Source organism: Mycena indigotica, assembly GCF_014461135.1.
Source record: "Mycena indigotica strain 171206Taipei chromosome Unknown Mind.scaff0003, whole genome shotgun sequence".
NCBI classification, from domain to species: domain Eukaryota; kingdom Fungi; phylum Basidiomycota; class Agaricomycetes; order Agaricales; family Mycenaceae; genus Mycena; species Mycena indigotica.
The window spans coordinates 4,978,886-4,991,165 of NW_023503002.1; the positions used below are offsets into that span (position 1 = coordinate 4,978,886).

Consider the following 12,280-nt stretch of genomic DNA (forward strand, 5'->3'; position numbering starts at 1 on the left):
GCAGTATGGCTCAACTCTCTCTTAACCTTAACCTTAACCTTGACTTGAACCTTAACCTTGAACCTTAACCTTAACCTTGTCCTTGAATCCTTGTCCTTAAATCTGACGTTGATATCTAAACTTCAACAAATCAACTGATGTGACAATGGTGACTGTCACAATCAATCGGTCTGCTGGGGATCTGATCCCTAGTTTTGATTGCCTCATATGGAAATTACAGGCCTCCTTATATACTACTTTCTACCTGATTATGTAATATGTGATGATGTGACATGATCCGCTGATCAACTTCTAGAATATTCTAGTCCTGGCTTCTGGAATGTTCTAATATAGGCCTTGGTTCGGAGTTGCCAAATATGGACATGTTACCACTGGTTCGGTGCAGGACCTAGACCAGTTCTATGTCTAGAATAGTCCAGAACTGTGTAGACTTGTGTTTTGGTTCACTTTCTCAATAGATGTAAAGGTTGTAGCAATTCTGCTGGTAATTATATGTATATGGCATAGTTGTTGTGCTTTAAATGAATTTATAGGGCCCCTTCCAGGTATTTCACAAGTGGTCATGTTGACCGCTCATTACTGGTAGGTAGGTAATAACGTAGTGTTGATATGCTCTGATGTGATCATGCTTATATATGTCGAGACTATGACATTATACCACTCTTTGGTAGTTGTTATATTTCAAATTTGATTAAACTCAATATTCACTTGATATCTTACTGGGAACCTCATGGATAAGCATAATCTAAGTTGCAATCTGGTCTAATAGATGTATATCATAGATATGAAAGCCCCCATAATTTTAGGTATCGTGTCTACCTGTATATATGACATATATCCTATCACACCAATCTCCCAATAACTTACTCAGAAGTGCGGGATCCCCAACACAATAAGAGTAGGAAGCATACAGAGGGGTCCCCCTATGAGATTAAATTTCCCACACCACATTATATACATACGAAATCTTGTTATTCCCTATTATAATGATGAATAGTACTGCATATCATATTGGCAATACAGCTATGATCTGCCAGTTGATTATAGATCAAATATGTGAAACTTGGCAAATGAGGTGTATACATCTACCTACATACTCTGATTGATCTCTATATATTCCTGAAGGATGAATTGCGGTGAATATTTTAAGATGAGTTGAGTGCAGAACTGGTTTACATGAATGGTAGGGCCTATAGACTGAGTACTGGACATTGAGATGCATGTATGAGGATATTTGGATGTCTAGTAGGACCCCATACTATAATCCATCATGGTTCTGGCATGTATTACAGAAGGTAGCTGAAGAGAGGGTAGGTACCCATAGAGCAAAAGAGAGTGTCCTCGCTATTACAACTGGTCAGAAATTAATTTCAAGTATGATGCAAGACTTGGATATAAGATGGTATAGACCTTCAAATGAACCTGTTCAGCACTTGAATCAGCCTCATAGCTATTCTGGATCTCTCACAGTACCATTATCAGTGTTATCTATCCCAATAATGATGAGTTCATCATAGCATGACCTTTGCAAGTCTGGGAAATCTGAGTCTATTCACTAGTAGGAGTATGGTCCACCCTCTCGAAACTGGTGCCTGTACCCCTCTAGCATATCTCTATCCTGGGTTATATAGCACCTAAGGTCTCTATTAATTGACTGGCCCCAGCATTTGCCCCATGGTGGAAAATGAGTAAGGGTGTGCTAGGCTATCCTATGATATCATATCAACTTAGATCATGAGATTCCATGCATGTAGTCTTAGGATATCATCAAAATACTGCTCAATTTAGTATTCAGGCATGCTTGGCAGTAAATAGATCAGGGCAATGGTAACAAAGAATATAACTGATGTGGCTCAAGGATAGTAGGATAGTATACCTTTCAAATGAACTCTATTTCAACTGTATCCACCAAGGCTAGCTGGAGATCTGTGCCCATCTTTCAGAGGTGATGGAGATCAAATTCTACTGATGAGTGAATGTATTGTATTATCAGTGCCATAGTCACTGGGAGTGAGGAGGGTATACACCAGGGGGTTTTGTTAGAGTAGCTAAACTTACAAGTCTGTCACCTTACATTGTTAAAGTGCTAGATATTCTCTTTTTTATTACCGAATGATCAATATAGTAATCATATCATATGATGATGATCAAAATACTTTATAATCAATACTTGCCCTTGATACCCTTCCTGCTAGCACTTGATTCATGTATTTAGGTCGAGCAACTATTGAGATAGGAGCCCATCAGTTAAATACGAGCTTGTGATGAGTCAGTGCTAACACATTTATTGAGCCACCACTATAGGTTACTTAATGAAAGGTGTTTATATAGTTACAATACACAACTTTGATTTTGTGACAAAGTGTGACACTCTCTTATGATTCCACTGTTAGACTGTGAAAATTTCCTTTTTGGGAACTGTGTCATCCTTGTAACCTAACAGTATATATGGAGCTGATCTGGGCTGCACAGGTATCTGAATTTCACTTACTATTAGGACCTGGTATACAATTTCCTTTTTGAGTAGTTCATGATTACACAGAACTGACTCCTATACTTGGGTATATAATCACTATTGAACATTATTCATACTATGAGTGAGGTGATAATAGCCAGTCATGTGGACTTGGTGTGAAAAATGGTGAAAACCTAAGAACTGCTCAGATTTATTCAGTTTCCTTTCCAAGGTTTATTCAGTTCTATGGCAATGCTGAGAGCAGCATGGCTTATCTGCGACACCCCGCTGGGGTGGACTAGATAGTACACAGTGGGTATTGGGCTACACAGGTGCTGGCGTCCTGAAAGACCCAACCGGCTGGCTTGATGACGGGGCACTTTTGCTTGCTCATTACGGTGACCCCAGGGAGATGGAGAACCAGAAGTGGGAAGCAGTTCTTATATAGCCGTGCAAACGTGATGTCACGGTGACTTAATGCATCCAGACGAGCCCAGGCATCCTTAGAAGAGGAAAGGCTTCGGGAGGTCCAGACTGCCTCTGGGTGTCTCTGCTTGTGACCATGACCGTGACAACCAGAATCGGAATCAGAATCGATTCCGGGTGTGTGACCGTGACGTGACGGCCGGAAATGGAGAGGGGGGGCATGGAGCGGAGAGGGAAGGAGTCGGTCTGGCCCAAGGGCAGGGAGTGTTGGAGAGGACCAATGAGAATGGCGGCCAGCCATAACCACTAGAGGGTAGCGACAGGAGGGTCACTTGGAGACGTCCCCGGATGTCTCCAGAGAGGCAGAGGTGTGAGGGTGTGCAGCCTGGGGCGCTGCAGTAGGCACGAGCCTTAACGGCAGTAGGCCTCACCCAAAGGAAGACCCGATGACAGGGGCCATAGTAGCAGAGTGGGGAGCGGAGCCATGGCGAGGCTCAGCCATCCAAACATAAGCCCGAACGCTGACGTAGGTTGGGGACACCTAAGAGGTCCAAAGGGTAGAGGTTGATGGAGAGGAGGGGCATGGAGCGGAGAGGGAAGGAGTCGGTCTGGCCCAAGGGCAGGGAGTGTTGGAGAGGACCAATGAGAATGGCGGCCAGCCATAACCACTAGAGGGTAGCGACAGGAGGGTCACTTGGAGACGTCCCCGGATGTCTCCAGAGAGGCAGAGGTGTGAGGGTGTGCAGCCTGGGGCGCTGCAGTAGGCACGAGCCTTAACGGCAGTAGGCCTCACCCAAAGGAAGACCCGATGACAGGGGCCATAGTAGCAGAGTGGGGAGCGGAGCCATGGCGAGGCTCAGCCATCCAAACATAAGCCCGAACGCTGACGTAGGTTGGGGACACCTAAGAGGTCCAAAGGGTAGAGGTTGCAGGGAGACCTCGATGGGCAACAGCCTAGAGAGGCTATAAGGCCATAGGCTCAAGGTCTCAGAGGAAAGTAGTGCGTCCACATCCGAAGGGGTCTCCGATGGCATTAGTGATCCCTGATGGTGATTCCGGGAAGACTCCTGGAAAGGGGTGGCCATGGGAGTCAGAGGCTGGGGACCACTGGATGCGGGATGTGGTGCGGGCAGTGGAGGGAGAGCGTCAGGGTGCAGGAATACATACAGAGACTCGGGTGGACACACGGAGACCCGAGTGGAGACACGGAGACATGAGCGGAGACGCGGCGCTTGATGGGATCAAGTGACGGCATCAGGGTTTCCCCTGACAGCTGCTAGGGTGTTGTACCCCTACAGAATGCTGCAGTATCTCCATCCTGGGTTATATAGCACCAAGGGTCTTCTCTAAGAATTCACTGACCCTAACATTTGTTGTATAATTACCAATCAGTAAGATTATAGTCGACCATCCTGTGGAACTATATCAACTTAGATTATGAGATTCCATGCATGGGGGCCCAAGATATCAGCAAAATGCTCCTCAACTCAGTATTTAGTCATACTTAGCATTCAATAGATTAATATGATGATACCAGATGAAGGGGGTAGATAAATAATATAATGATAGAGTAGTGTACCTTGCACTCTCGCAGATTTATCTACTAAGCCTAACTAGAGATCCATGGTTGTCTTTCAGGGTTGATAAAGATCGAATACCACTAATGAGTGAATTCTTTACCTTCTTAGTATTAAATTCACTTTAGACTAGGAATGGACATCCTGGACCCTTAGTTCAGAGTCTCTAAATAGATAGGTCATCTACCTTGTAGTGTTAGAGACCAATTTACGGTGAGTACTGGGCTACACAAGTGGGCTTTACAGACAGTTTTTATATATATATATATATAAACAAGCTGATCACCCCAAATAGGAAATCCCACGTGACCTCTCTCAAGCGTGGATGTCAAATACCTTATATTTGTAGTATAGTATAATGATATTCAGCTGCAAAATGCGAATATCTTATAAATATATTCAACTATAATCTAGTATGTATATCTCTTGATATATTTGCTATATTTGCTCCTAGAAAACAAATTAAAAACATAAGATACATCTGATACATGCTGGATTGTCAGGGCAACTTCCTTTCTGGCCCCTCTAATTCCAGCCCTAGATACATAGGACTCTCAAAATACAATCAGAGGCATTGCCACTAGTATCAGGTATACCAGTAGAACCTTGATCAGGGGCTCTACACTATTTTTCATAGGGTCAACCTAAGTGATCACTCCTGACACTTGGGAGTAATGTATAAATCACCATATATAATTGATAATGTGTGACATTTATCAGAAGTAGGGCTAACTCAAACTAAGATTAGTACTATGACCAAATACATAGCCTGAGAAAATAGCTGTAATCTTCTATCTTACTATAGTTAAATATTCTGTAACTATAATATAGTATAGTCATAATATAATATAGCATATTCAAACATAATCATATTCAAGTGATCCACCAAGGGCATAATATATTCATAATATTCTGAATATATTCAATATTGAATCAACCATAAGATAATTCTGGCCAGCATGCCACTAATTGCTGGAAATCATATTTGTAATGCTTGCATATAGGATTTAAGTAGCTATATTTATCCAATTTTTATTGTGTGATTGACTTATATAAGCAGGACACAATCAGATTAAGTTCTTGTCATATTACAGCTTTTACCACCATATTGAACGGATGGTATCAACTTCCACTGCCTTACCTTTGGAACTTGAGAAATTCTTATTGGAACAGTGGGTGATATTGAAGCAGTGACTAAGCTCCACAGGCGCTGTTATGAATTACTTGAGATGCCGTGCACTACATGCAGATCAATCTCTCCCCTCGGCCTCAGTCCACAAATTCTGATTTGGCCCCCTCAGATTAAGTATCAATTGACACTAGATGGACGAGGTGTTTGAGGGAGCGGTAGGACCGCCGCATCGCCTTAAGTGTGGTGTTACGCCGATATCTGGTCATCCCATCGCTGCCCCTTGCAACCGAGGCTGTGGGAACAGATCCCGCGGAGGACCTAAAAATTCCACTCCACCGTGACTGCCGATCTTCGGTGTGACCTTATCAAATCACGTCGCTCGCTTCTTGTCCCCGACTTCCACCACGACTTGCGAAAGGAAAGTCGGCGCCATCGAAGTCGCGACAGACGCATTTCCCGTGGCTCATCGATTGGAGATCGGAGGTCCAGGCACGCCGCGTCGAAGACTCCCGCGTGGCAAGCGCTTATTCCTGACAGATTCCAGAATCGAGGAGATTGGCGTTAGGCGCTCCGGCTTGGCTATTTGGGGAAGAGCTGTACAGCTTCCTGTCGCCACAAATACCCGGGGTGTGCCTTCATTTTCTCCCTCCCCCTCCCTCTCGACTCCATGCCCCCGCCTCCCCTTCATCTCCCCCCTCCCCACCTGCGTCGGCTCGCGCAGCGCCGTTGCTCCGCCCTCCCCCCCGCGCTCACTCTCCCCGAGGACTCCGCGCCGACGTTGCGGATGGCACAGACATCGCCCGCGTTGGAGGGTCTGCGCAAGCCGCAGAAACGCGCGTTACTTATCGGGATCCAGACATGCAAGGGCAGCGAGTACCCCCCGCTCAAGGCCGCCCGCGCTGATGTAAAAAAGATGCGCGCGCTGTTGATTGACGTGTGCGTTTCTCATCGCTTTCCAGTAGCGTCTCTCTCATCGTGCTCTCATAGATTTGGATACAAGCCTGACGATATAACGGTGCTAGTCGACGGTGGTTTGAAGAGGCATTCCCAGCCGACGAGAGTCAATATCGTGCGTGTGTCCTTTATAGCTGTCATCCATTTATCTTATTATGCAGCTGCATGCGATTGACGAGCTTGTACGGGATGTCCAGCCGGGCGACCGGGTCTTCTTCCACTGTGCATCCCTTCCTTCTCCCCATTCCGGTCTATTCACACGCTACTCAGACTCCGGCCATTCCACCCAAATACCAAATCGTAACCATACCGAGGACGACGGCATGGATGAATGTGCGCGTTGCCTTCCCCGCTTAGCTTTGCTAAGTTGTGATCTTTTTCGCAGGCATCGTTCCTCAAGATGGGGAGAAGTACATGATCGTCGACAACGTCAGTTGAGCGTCATTCCTTACCTCGGTCCCCCGCTCACTAATGGCGTTGTAAAGGAGCTCCATCGCCGCCTCATCACCCCACTTCCCACAGGCTCCTCCCTCGTTGCTGTGCTCGATACATGTCACTCTGGCTCGCTCCTTGACCTGAGGCACTACCGCTGCAACCGTGTCGTGGTGCCCTGGAAGTGGCGCGGGCGCCATAACAGCCAGGATGTTGACATGCGCTACAATATCAGTGTGTTGTCACCAACATGCTGCCCATTGAAACCTCACATACTCTCTAGTTCGCCGCAACGCAAATATGTCCCCCGATTCCATTCCGATGCCTTCCCAAACAATCCCTCCCCCTGCCCCGGCATCCCACGCGGCCAGCTCAGCCCGCGCCGGTCCGCGCGCCAACGTCCGCCGGTCCGAGGTGTTCGAGCCTGTCCCACCGTCAAGAACCGCCACGCTCGCATCGCAAGTGGCGAAGGTTGTCCCGTGTCTGCCACAGTTGCACGTGCAAACGCAGCCGCTTGCGCCCGCATTCTCTCGCATCCTGGAAGACGAGGAGCGATTCTATACTGACAGCCCTGTGGCCGAGTTCTGTACCGGCTGGTGCCGCCAGACTAAGCCCGAGATGGCGGGGGATAGCGCGACGCCCCCGGTTCGCGCGGATGTGGTGTCCCTTGCCTCGTGCAAAGATTCGCAGCAGGCCTGGGAGAGTGCGGACGGGTTGAGTATGACATCGGTGAGTGTTCTTTTCAGGGGCGCATGCCCGATTGGGTGTTGACGAGTATCTGGGCCAGTGTCTCGTGGAGCTCCTCCGCAGTAGGTGTGGCGATATGCCGACCCTGGAGGAGGTGTTGTGCTTAATAAGGTAGTCTTCGCGGTGTGGCTCTACTGCCGATAGCACTAACCCGCCGCTGTAGCCACGCGACGTACAAAATTGCCTTCGAGCGGCACGAGTCGAACAAACACTATCGGCTTTCGCGCCGGGAGTGGTTCGCCAAGGCGTGGCGCATCATCCGCGGGCGCGAGCGCAAGGCCGCGCCCGCGGTGCACGACCACAGGACAGTCTCCCGCTCGCCGACGGAGCAGCGCTTGCGCAGTGCGATTAGCAAGTCCGAGCGGGAGACCGGCGGCGACATGGACGCGTTCCAGAACCCGGAGATGGCGAGCGCGGTGCCGCTCGATATGGAGCGTAAATGGTGCATGTAAACGCGTAATGTATCGGTAGTAAATTCTTGTAATCAGGTACTTGTAGTGTATGTGCTTAGTGGTGCTGTTGCTGAGCTAGCGGAATAATTTGTGCAGTGTTATATTGAATTGAACTATTAATTCTCATAGCAATTTCCAATAACTGCATAGTGTTGTAATTGCTGTTAGTGTAATGACTCAAGAAAAAAAATGTGACGCGGCATGACGTCACGTCACATTTTTTTCCCCCCGTCACATTTTTTTCCTCCTTGATCATTCCTCTCACGCTGGTGACTCCTCCACTGCTTCCAAACCTTGCAAACGCTCATTGTAGGTTCTCTGACAAACCAACGGACGATTTCATAGGAAAATGTACGAATAGCATCACGTCCATTGCGAATTCCCGCCTTACTCCGACCCACTCCCCAATCACACTGTAGATCCAATCCGCCCCCCTCCCTTCCGCTAAACTCAAACCTGGAACGGCACGCGCAGCTTCGTCGTCTGGAAGTCGCGCCCGATGCGGTCGACGCCCGTGACCGCCTGCACGCCGAAGCTCGCGCGCTCCTCGAGGATGGGGCGCTCGATGCGCTGGAAGACGCTGCTCGCCTCGGGCTGCGGGCCGGTGCTCGGGTCGCCCTCCATCATGACGGTCACCTGGCCCGTCGTGAGCTCGGCGAACGCGGCGCTCGCGTTGTCCCAGAACTGCTCGACGAACTTGACCGCGTCGGCCGCCTTCAGCTGCGTCACGGGCGCCTTCGGGCCGTTGATGAGGCGCAGCGCGGCGTCGGAGAGCATCTCGCCGACGATGTCGAAGCCGTTCTTCGCGGCGACGTCGAGCGCGACGGAGCGCAGCCGGCGCGCGTCGCCGACCTGGTTCTGCACGCCCGTCCAGAAGAAGGCCTGGGCGGCTGGTGAGGAATAGGAAGAAGAGGCGGGTGGGAACGCACTTTGTCGCGGCGCGGGGCCTTGATGAGCCCCGTGTTGATGAACTCCTGGGGCGTAGGGACCTTGGGCGGTGCACGGGCGGCCAGTTCGCCGCGCGCCTCGATCGCCTCAACGGGGACCGTGACGGGGACTGGCGCGGCAGACGCGAGCGACGCAAACGACGCGAGCGCGGCGACAGCAAAGGTGAAGAACTTCATGATAACTTGAATATGGAGTCAAAAGTTGATGCTAGGCGCATAGAGGTCAGCGGAACCACCACGACGCGCTGCGCGACGCACAAACAATGGGAAAAACGCCGAAGAATGAAGGATGAACGCGGCGGGAGGGCGAAGGAGGAAACGGACGCGCGAAGAAGGGGCGACGGCGGGAAGTCGAGCACAGCTGGAGACCGGGCGTGCGTCGCGGCCCACTAAATATCCCGGCACGCCGCGAGCCAAGCCCTGGCGATATCAGGAATCAATTTGTCGCTAAGCGCCGGCGACAATCAAGGGAAGCTCCGATTCTATATATTTAGATTCTATGGCGATGGCCGTGACGGCGGCGATGCGAATATTGCCTGGGGACCCCAGGGGCCAGCACCTGGCCCCTGGGAGGGGAGAACTTGGCGATCAGGCTTACTGCAAGTCCGACGTTGGCGGAGCTTGCGTCCCTGCATTTCTGTGCTTTCCAGTCCTAGACTCAATCCCACAACGCCAAGACACGGAGGCATTTCTTCATCTGACATCCACTATTCCGCCAAGTCCATCATCTCCACAATCCTCAGGATCCGCCTGTCGCGGCTACGTTCAATTGAAGCGGTGCAAGCGCCGATCCGGAGACGAGGAATTACTCGTCGTCTCCCCAGCACCTGCTGCAGCGCACGACCATCGCCATGGACGGCGCAGGCAGCTCGCACAGGCCGTCGATTCGCGCGAATCCTCGCCGTTGCGGAGCGCGTTGCCCAGCTGTGGGTGTATCGAGGGCACGGCACACGACGTGCGACGGTCACTATTGATCGGGGAGATTAGCTCGCCCGTCGCCATCGCCACAGCGATCAGATCAGCACGCCTGATGCCGCCCCCATATGCGCGCTGCCACATATATCAAGCCGGACCTCTGCAGCGGCCCCCATTCTCCTGGCCGGGCCACCCTTTTTTCTTCCCCTTCGCGCGTCTTCGTCCCCCGCCCCTTTTTCTTTCTTCGCCCCCCCGCATCGGCCGTGCCGTGCATTCTCTTTTCTTTACGCCCCTCGCCTCTTTGAATCGGTTTATATTCGATTGACTCACGATGCGCATCTCCGTCGCGCTCCTCTGCACCGTGCTCCTCGCGATCCAGGCCGTCGCCGCGCCGATCGAGCTCATCCGGGAGGCTGGCGAGCAGGTGCGTATGCCTAGCCTGAGTGTGGTTGGGGAGAAGGGTGGCTGACGCGGCGTAGGACCTGGTCGCGCGCGACTTCGAGGCGCGCGCGGCGAAGAAGGCGCCGGTGAAGAAGCCGGTGGTCAAGAAGCCCGCCGTGAAGAAGCCTGCCGTGAAGAAACCCGCTGTGAAGAAACCCGCAGCGAAGAAGCCCGCAGCGAAGAAGCCCGCCGCGAAGAAACCGGTGCGTGTCCCTTTGTGCCCGTCGACGATGCACTGACGCGGAGATAGGCGGCCAAGCCCGTGCGTTGATCCGGCGTCCCCATGCGCGACCAGACCACTTATGCCGTGAATACAGGTCGCGGTGGCGAAGAAGCCGGCTGGCACTGCGAAGAAGGCCGCCGCGAAGAAGGCCGCGGCGAAGAAGCCGGTGCGTACCCTGTGTGTCCTGTTGTCCACGTCGATGGGCTGACGCGGAGGATAGGCCGCCAAGCCCGCGGCCAAACCCGTGAGTCTATGTTTACAGCTGTGTGTGTGGACTTATCGTGTGTAGGCCGCGAAGAAGCCCGCGGCGGTGGCCAAGAAGCCTGCCACTGCGGCGAAGAAACCGGCTACCGGTGTGGTACGTTGTGTCTTGCATTTCGACGAGCTCCTTGGAGCTGATATCGATGTGGGTAGGCTAAGAAGCCCGCGACCGCCGCGGTATGCGCTCACTCTGTTGCCTGTTTCTTTTACTGACGCAATCACAGGCCAAGAAGCCCGCGACTGCTGTACGCCTTTCCCGACTACGCATTCCCCGTGTGCTAACTGGATCGTCAGGCCAAGAAGCCGGCCACCGCTGCGGTACGCCCCAACCCACACCCCGCTCCGCGTTCTCTGACCGGGACCACCAGGCCAAGAAGCCCGCCGCTGCCGCCAAGAAGCCCGCTGCCGCTGTATGTTTTCGTCGTGCAAAGTGCGCTGCTGCTGACGCTGACGGCCAGGCGAAGAAGCCCGCGACCGCTGCCGTACGCTCCCCGCCCAGCCGCCGTTGTTCGTACTGAGCTCCTACGTAGGCCAAGAAGCCCGCCGCGAAGAAGCCCGCGACGAAAGCCACCGCCGCCAAGAAGGCCGCCAAATCTGCCGTGGCAAAGAAGCCCGCCGCGAAGAAGCCGGCCACGAAGGCCACCGCCGCCAAGAAGGCCGCCAAATCCGCCGTAGCAAAGAAGCCGGCCACGAAGGCCACCGCCGCCAAGAAGGCCACCAAATCTGCCGCAGCAAAGAAGCCCGCGACCGCGAAGAAGGCGACCAAGTCCGCGGCCGCGAAGAAGCCCGCGGCGTCGAAGAAGGCGGCGCCCTCCGCCGCCAAATGTCAGTCCATCGTCACTTGAGCGACATAGCCATTCCTGATTCGCCCTTCAGCCGCCGCACCGTCCGCGTCCGCGGCGACGCTGAGCGCCGCGCAGCTCGCGAAGATCGTCGACAAGACGGGGTGCCCCGGTGCGTTTCTCCTCTGTTTGCGCTGTGTGCAGGATGCTGAGCTGATGCGCCGGCGCAGTCAACGCGAGGCACGAGTGTTAGGCTGCGAGAGAGAGATGAGTGGGTAGCGTATGTGTTTACTTGCTGTGGGTCGCGACTCGGATCGGGACGTGGAACGATGAAGTTTGGGTTTCCGGAGAAGCTGAACGACCGGCTTGTGCTGGAAATTGCGGTTGTGGTCGTGGCTCGAATAACTGTCGCTCACAGACAGGCTGAGACCAGCGATTGGCCCACGCGACCAACACGGCCTGGCATAGACCCTGTTCGAGACGGGCTGCGCCATTCAGAGCAAATCTTCGAGCAGTGTAAATTTTATTTTGATGCC

General features: G+C 52.3%; 3 protein-coding genes across 3 annotated transcripts; 2 read left to right on the forward strand and 1 right to left on the reverse strand.

Annotated features, from left to right (window-relative positions):
* Positions 1-6,257: 6,257 nt before the first annotated feature.
* MIND_00396100 (Metacaspase pca1) lies at positions 6,258-8,175 on the forward strand (the record flags this gene model as incomplete). Its single annotated transcript, XM_037360789.1, has 9 exons — positions 6,258-6,526; positions 6,578-6,659; positions 6,706-6,766; positions 6,815-6,877; positions 6,930-6,973; positions 7,030-7,210; positions 7,260-7,705; positions 7,764-7,834; positions 7,887-8,175. The coding sequence occupies 9 exons, from the start codon at positions 6,258-6,260 to the stop codon at positions 8,173-8,175; spliced, it is 1,506 nt and encodes a 501-aa protein (XP_037223674.1).
* A 450-nt stretch (positions 8,176-8,625) lies between these two features.
* Positions 8,626-9,299, reverse strand: MIND_00396200 (uncharacterized protein; the record flags this gene model as incomplete). Its single annotated transcript, XM_037360790.1, has 2 exons — positions 8,626-9,057; positions 9,105-9,299. The coding sequence occupies 2 exons, from the start codon at positions 9,297-9,299 to the stop codon at positions 8,626-8,628; spliced, it is 627 nt and encodes a 208-aa protein (XP_037223675.1).
* Positions 9,300-10,368: 1,069 nt separating this feature from the next.
* On the forward strand, positions 10,369-11,997 carry MIND_00396300 (uncharacterized protein; the record flags this gene model as incomplete). Its single annotated transcript, XM_037360791.1, has 14 exons — positions 10,369-10,461; positions 10,517-10,681; positions 10,729-10,740; positions 10,796-10,867; positions 10,922-10,945; positions 10,991-11,059; positions 11,116-11,139; positions 11,187-11,207; positions 11,257-11,280; positions 11,331-11,372; positions 11,421-11,444; positions 11,493-11,787; positions 11,839-11,916; positions 11,975-11,997. 14 exons carry the CDS (start codon positions 10,369-10,371, stop codon positions 11,995-11,997), a joined length of 966 nt encoding a protein of 321 aa, XP_037223676.1.
* Positions 11,998-12,280: the final 283 nt, after the last annotated feature.